Raw genomic sequence first — 7177 nt, forward strand, 5'->3', positions numbered from 1 at the left:
TCAATTATGATTTAATTTATTTTATTTTTTAAATCCAACAGTTAACTAATCGGGAATCACAGTTTTAATGGGACTGCTGTGTCAAAAACGGGATCAGCTTTCTCTCTTTTTGAAGGTTGTTCTCTCACAAAATGTACTCACATACTTACCCTAGTATGACCACTCTCCACTTATATAAGTGAGACATAATAAGCCAATAAAATATCTCCAAGCTCATAGGAGATTGCTCTAAATACATAGGAAACAAAAACGAAAAGGCATAACATCATTAAAATATAACTGGGAAAGAGTAGCTACATTTTATTCATATAGCTGAAGCATAAACAAGATTCTACTTATCTTTCAATTCTTTCACTTTGAATCAAATATTAATAAATACAACATTTTGATGAAAATTCCAAGCCAAGCCGTAAAGAAAACAACTTAGTGACTGCGGGATGAGTAATATGTCTGCATTATAGTAAGAACAAGGAGCAAAGCAGCTGCAACAATTCCTATGAATTTCCACACAGTAGGCATATGGTCATGTATCAAAATATTGTACCTTTTTCGCCCATAGTACACAATAATATCAAATATTCGCCTGCATTGATGCCAAACATGTATAGGCCATTTTTGCAACCTTTTTGTGACTTTCTTCCCCTTGTAGTGATAGACATTCAACCTTTCACAAATCTCACTATAACTCGAATCCATCTGTTCTGCTCCCTTAGAAATTGTGCGAAATAGTGCCAACAAATCTTCATTACTCTTGTTCATCTTATTTATAATAACTCCTTTTTCATTAAGAAATTCAATGTCATGTTCACAACATATTAAACCATTGAAAAAAAGTGCATAAGAAGTGTATTTGGATGGAATCCCAATTTTGCTTTGCTCCCAAGCAATCAAATTCCTCCACTTCACTTCAGTTGTTTCCTTAATATATAGTGGTGGAATATCCAACTTACAATCATTAAAACATATATTAAAATCAAACACATCCACCAAGTTATGTTTATTTTGATTTGTGCTATTTGATTTACCTTGGATTATGACCCCAGAAGCACGAAGTTGTGTAGCACAACACAATAATTCTAGCTTCGCTTTTTTCCCTTCATCTTGGGAGCTTTGCTCCACCGTAATCAAGTGCATCAAATTAAGTATATGAGCAACTCCTGAGCTACGCACCAATGTGTTAGGCACAAATTTGTAACCAAAAGCCTTACAAACATATTCAGCAACACGATGATCATCTTCGATTCTACAAGGATCACGAAATACCTTCCTAAATAATCTCTTGAGAACAACGAAGGGAATTTGATTCTCAAGCATTGCTATATCATTTAAAACAGATATAATCTTTTCTTCTGTTTCAAGGATTGAGTCCTTGTTATAAGTTGTAGGGTTGTTTATGTAATCATCAAGCTTCATGAGAAGCTCCAACAGAAAACAACCATCTACTATCATTATTTTAGTAATTTCATGCGAGTTTGTTTCTTGGACTATATTGTTATTGCTTCCACCATAGCTAGCACAAATAACATTATTTAAATTGAGAATGTCAACGCCACATTCTGTTAACCTATTCTCTGAACTTCTATCTTTTTCTGGTTTTCGGTCAAGAAATTCACGCATGTAACGCCATTTGGGTTCTTCCATTAAATGAAGGTGTCTTGTTGCTCCTTTATGTAATGGTCCTATGGAGATATGTTTCGGTTTGTAAGCATCTTCGTTTGCTTCTCGAAGTTCTTCTGGAACGTTGAAAATGCTACATGCTTGAACTTCTTTATGATTGAGGGCATGGAACATAACTTTAATTGGAACCATCCAACTAGGTTCTTCCATCTTCAATACAAAAAAGAAGACAAAAATTGTTTTGAGATATGTAACTACTTAGCACTAGAACAACAATTTTGAGATAAATTTCTTTTTTTTTTTTTTTTTGTACAAAAGAGGGGCAAAGCCCCCAATTTTGAGATAAATTTCAAAGAATTGAAAATATAGATGAAATGAAAAAAAACCTAAACAAACCTCAGTGTAGCTTTCCACTCTGCTTATGTTTAGAATAAACAATTTTGCCCCTTCCACATATCTACAACTTACCAATATACAACTGTTTTATGAGAAAATTCTCCTCTTTTAAAAGAAGCTTGAATTTCATTTCCATCCCCTCTTATATGAAAACTTACATTTCACTCATTTAACAAAACTACATTGTAATATAATTAAAATTTTAATGGATATACTTCATTATAATTTTGTACTCACATCGTTAACATATAATGTTAAATGTTATTATAAATTATGAAACTATACAAAATAAAATAAAAACATAGATGCACCGCCACCGCCAGCCGAGCTCAGTTGGCAATAACAGATGCAGCGAAGGATACTTGAGCTTTTCACTCTAACCTTTGACACAATCACACAACACGGTTCTGTTTACATCATTTATTATATCCTCCTAACCTAATCTCTATTCATTATTGTACTACAAGTAGTTTTTTATGACAAAATTATTTTAATACAACTAGTTTGATTTATATATTGTTTATTATATTGTCAAGTGCATGATTGGGCCAGCCGGCTCCACTTCATGACGGTACTGCTTTCGTATGATTCGGAAAGAAAAAAAAAATCTATCCCAACATTTAACTCTTTACTCATACAAACAAACCAATATTCTCATTTTACCCCTTTCAAAAAATTTTAAAAATGGATTTTGAACATTTAGCCACGGTTTATCTGTGACATCCATTCCAAGGTATCATTTCTAATACATCTGTGGGACAGGCTCGGACACATTGAGTACATCCTATACATGTATCAGAAATCTTTACTGAATGGGACATTGTAATTTTTGAACATCAAAAATGAAAATTATCGATCTAGTAAACTTGTCAATGAATCATATATTTATGTACCATATGAATCAATGATTTGTCATAATATTGTTAATGGTTAATAAAAAAATGACGTCTCTATAAATTTACAAGGAATAGAAGAGGACCAGGATACTTTGATTTCTTATGATTTAGGCAATGCAAATTGTGCCTAACCTGAACATTTTTCGGAACACCTTCCCTATGTTTTCCGGTAACAAGTGTAAACCGGAAAAATTGGGGTAAAATGGGAATGTTTCCCTAGGTTAATTAGCCACGGTTAAATGTTAAAAATCTATTTTTTTAATTTTTTAAAAAGGGTAAAATGGAAATATTGGTTTGTTTGTAGGGAGGGGTAAAGGGTTAAATGTTTGGGTAGAAAAAAAAATTCTATGATTTGTTGTTTGTTTATACTTTACGATTTAGATTTAGATGCAAAATACCCTTAAAATATTAACATTAAATAGCTATGCAAGTAGATTTATGTTTGGGAAGTACGATAAGTTACCTTATAGGTTATGTCTTAAAGCTTATGTGTTAAAGCTTATAAGTTAAAAGACGTGTTTAATACAGTAACTGATTAACTGTCATATCATCATGAACTTATAACTTATTTTACTAACTTATAGTTTATTTTTCAAACGCTATTTCAAGTAGCTTATGAGCTTATAACTTATCATTTTTTCTTTCAATTTTACCCTATCATCTTACTTAAAAAAACTAAATATTAATTAAATATATTTTTTTATGTCATTTCATACTTATAAGTTAATTCAACCGCTAATTTTATCAAACACTACAAATTCTATCAGCTAGTTTATTCGCTATAAACTAAAAGCTAACTTATATGCTATCCGCTATAAGTTCGATCGCTATAAACTAATTTATAAGCTATCTGCTATTTGTTAACAAACAGAGCCTTACACGATTTAATCCTTCTGCAAATTAGCTCACGGATTAAATAGATTGACTCGCATCAATCACACATGCAACACAGTTCTGTTTACACCTTTTATGATTTGGTCAACGGTTTTATTTGCTCCCCCCCTCACCTAATCTCTCTTTTCTTTTCATTATTTTTAATGTATTTTTCTTTAACAGCATTTTTAATGCATGTAATAGAGGTGTGTTGATTTTTTTATAAGGAAGAAGATGAAGATACAAAGAAATTGATGAAGATGATGAATAATGTTCTTCAAAATTTGAATATGTTTAATTTTAATAAAAAAAAATTTTAGCAGTTTTTTAAGAAAAAACAGTTTATATGTGCATATTACAAAAGATATAAAGCATAATGCATATATATTCAGAATGGAAAAAGCATCATACCTTATCTCAGATCGAATAGATTTCTCAAAACGTAGATGCAGAGCTCAGTTGGCAATAACAGATACAGAGCTTTTCACTTTAATCTTTGAAACAATCACACAACGCGGTTCTGTTTACATCATTTATATTCTCACCACCTAATCTTTATTCATTATTTTAGTACAAATAGTTTTTTATGACAGAAATTTTAATACAACTAGTTATATTATAGTTGACTATATTAAGTTAGATTTATATATTATTTATTACTCTCTTCGGACACAAATATAAGTAAAAAAACATTTCAAATTTTGGTCACTATTATAAGCAAAAGTAACTATTTTTAAACTAATTAATACTACTATTCATAATATACCCTTATTTAATTCTATTTTATTTTAGACATTTATTTCACTTTTACACTTTTACATTTTTTAAAATGAGTAATATAGTAAATTTAACTCGTATTTTTCCTTAAATCAAGAAAATTAACTATTGGAATAGTCAAGAGTCTTAGACTTAGGGCATATACTTGGCTACTGTCATTATTACATTCATGATTTACAATGACAATCTTGGTAGCTCGCAGGATATTTCTAAAATTTTAGGAGTGACATTCATATTTTGGAATTTGAATTGTTTACATTCAAAAAATTTTAATTCATCTATATTTTTAGGCAAAATTACATTATGAGTTCTTTATCTATTAGCAAATGTCTATATTAACTTATTAAGTATAATATTCTTCAGTTAAAATTATCTTATTTATTTGTAACAAATTCCTCTTTTATTTTTATTTTTTTCCAAACTAGTATTTTATCTTTATAAATATGCACGGATTAATCATTTGATCTTATTTATTTGTAATATATTCGTCCATTATCTACTTCTTTTTTACCAAAACATGTCTTTTATCTTTATAAATATGCACAAGTTAACCTTTTTATTTTATTTATTTGTAACTTAATGAAGGGTTTGATACGTTTCCTAGATTTAGAGTTTAATGAAATTGGAGATTCCAATTTTAGAGTTTAGAAGAAGATTGAAGCAAACAAAAGCAAACAAGACATAGAATCATACATTTTGAGGTATATCTTAGTGTACTTTGTCATAAGATTAGTGAAGAAAATGATGAAGACAAGGATAAATAAGTTGAACGTTCATCATCTTTTTGATTTTATGAGATGTTACAAACCCTTCACACGTGTCCCTGTTTCAAACCCTTCATTATATTACATATAAGTAAGATAAAGAATTAACTCGTGCATGTTTATAAAGATAAAGGATTAGCTCGTGTATGTTTATAAAGATAAAAGACATATGTGTGGCAAAAATAAAATAAGATAAAAGATGAACCTCTCGAAGCATACACTTAATTGTGGAAGCATTTTAACCATAGAAAGAGGAAAAAGGCATTTAATTAATACAAAAAATTAGTAAAAAAAAATAGTGCATTCAACTTTTACAAAGTGAAAATCTTGTTTTTCTCAATACAAAATTTTCATTTTAAAGTGAAAATAGGCTACACGCAGGGGCGAATCCACCACCCGGCATGCCCTGGCACGTGCCCGGGCTCGGCACCCATTTTTTTTTTTTAGGGTTGTTACTTTAATCTGAAAATTCGAATGTTTGAGTAAGAATTAATAAAATTTAAGTGTATATTCATAATCCTCATGAAATTCTGAGCAAAATGGTATATTTACTTGTCCAATTTGGTGCTAGAATTGAAAAATTCGATTTATGATTTTGGGTGTTCTGGAGGTTGAAGATGATGAACAGTAGATTAAGGGTTGTTTTAATATATATTTATATATATTAATGAAGCATTACTTAGACAAAAGTGTGCACGCTAGCTCAGTGGCTGGGTGATGAATTGGGCACGCAGGGGTCGTGTGTTCAACTCCCAGCTTTCTGTCATTTTTCAAAACCCTTTATTTACTTTAAGTTAATTTTATGTTCTTTTCTTTATCATACATATCTAAAAATCACAAAAAATCTTTATAAAAAATACTAAAAATATCAATTTTGTTTCCCTTTTTATATATGGTAAAAATAGTAAACAAATGTATTATTATTGTTTTTATTTTATTTTAATTTTTTACCTCATGCTTAAGTATAACCCAAAATACCAAAAAAAATACTCCAAAACATGTAAAGTGCCCAAATGTATTATTCTTTTGTGTTAATCTCAAATATGTAAAATATGTTGTAATTCTACTTTCTTTTATATGTAGGATTGTGGGGAGTTTATGACTTTTACTTATGTAATTATTATGAATCAAATATTTAGATGAAAATCTTAAAATTCATTACTTTTATTATAATTTCAGTATATAAATAATATATATTATTAGTTTAAAATCTTCCGATCGATTCGAAAACCTTAAACCAATAAATATTTGTGCATTTGTGGTTAAAATTGTGCCCGGGCTTAATACCATTTCTGGCTCCGCCACTGGCTACACGTTAGCAAGGATCATGTTAACATATCGCCTAATTCAAAACGAAACTTCAGTTAGTTTGCTTAACATACTATCAAACATTGAACAAAATAATTATTTTTAAAAAATAAAAAAAAAAAATTCAATATATTGAAGAGAATTTGTGTTGGTACTTTTGGATAATAAGAGTCACCTGAGTTAGTGTCTCAAGCTTTGAGAAGTTTTTGGGCATTCATTTATGCTGAATATGTCTCCAAAGACTTTTCAACCAAGTTTCTTTCACCTGACCTTTCTTACTATAAAACTACTTTAATTATTTCGATTACTGAGCAATGAACACAATTGTGTCAGACTCAGGATATATACTTAGCAATAGCATACACTTTCATGGTTTGACAATTTTCTTAGCTTAAACAATTTAAGACCTTAGTTTTGATTAGTTTTCTATCTCACTATCCAAACAATGAACTAAATATATAATTTCTGCAATAAAAAATAAAGAAAAATAGTCAATATAATGAAGACAAAATTTTGTTAGTACTCCTAGTTAGCAAGGAAGAAAAG

At 29.5% G+C, this 7177-nt stretch overlaps 1 protein-coding gene across 3 annotated transcripts; it reads right to left on the reverse strand.

Moving 5' to 3' along the window:
- Positions 1-276: 276 nt before the first annotated feature.
- Positions 277-4343, reverse strand: LOC123917869 (UPF0481 protein At3g47200-like). 3 transcript variants are annotated; one of them, XM_045969748.1, is made up of 3 exons: positions 4194-4343; positions 2014-2080; positions 277-1827 (listed from the first exon to the last, which is right to left on the reverse strand). In XM_045969748.1, the coding sequence occupies exon 3, from the start codon at positions 1825-1827 to the stop codon at positions 424-426; it is 1404 nt and encodes a 467-aa protein (XP_045825704.1). In that variant the 5' UTR covers positions 2014-2080; positions 4194-4343; the 3' UTR covers positions 277-423. The 3 variants fall into 3 exon arrangements, with proteins under 3 accessions (XP_045825704.1, XP_045825702.1, XP_045825703.1); XM_045969746.1 differs by having other exon boundaries at positions 2014-2074; positions 4194-4342; XM_045969747.1 differs by lacking the exon at positions 2014-2080.
- Positions 4344-7177: the final 2834 nt, after the last annotated feature.

The sequence above is a fragment of the Trifolium pratense genome, linkage group LG3 (assembly GCF_020283565.1).
Source record: "Trifolium pratense cultivar HEN17-A07 linkage group LG3, ARS_RC_1.1, whole genome shotgun sequence".
Classification (NCBI taxonomy): Eukaryota; Viridiplantae; Streptophyta; class Magnoliopsida; order Fabales; family Fabaceae; genus Trifolium; species Trifolium pratense.

Excerpts from the sequence above, each read along its gene's own strand:
- LOC123917869 (XM_045969747.1), bottom strand. The coding sequence starts at position 1,827 with ATGGAAGAACCTAGTTGGATGGTTCCAATTAAAGTTATGTTCCATGCC.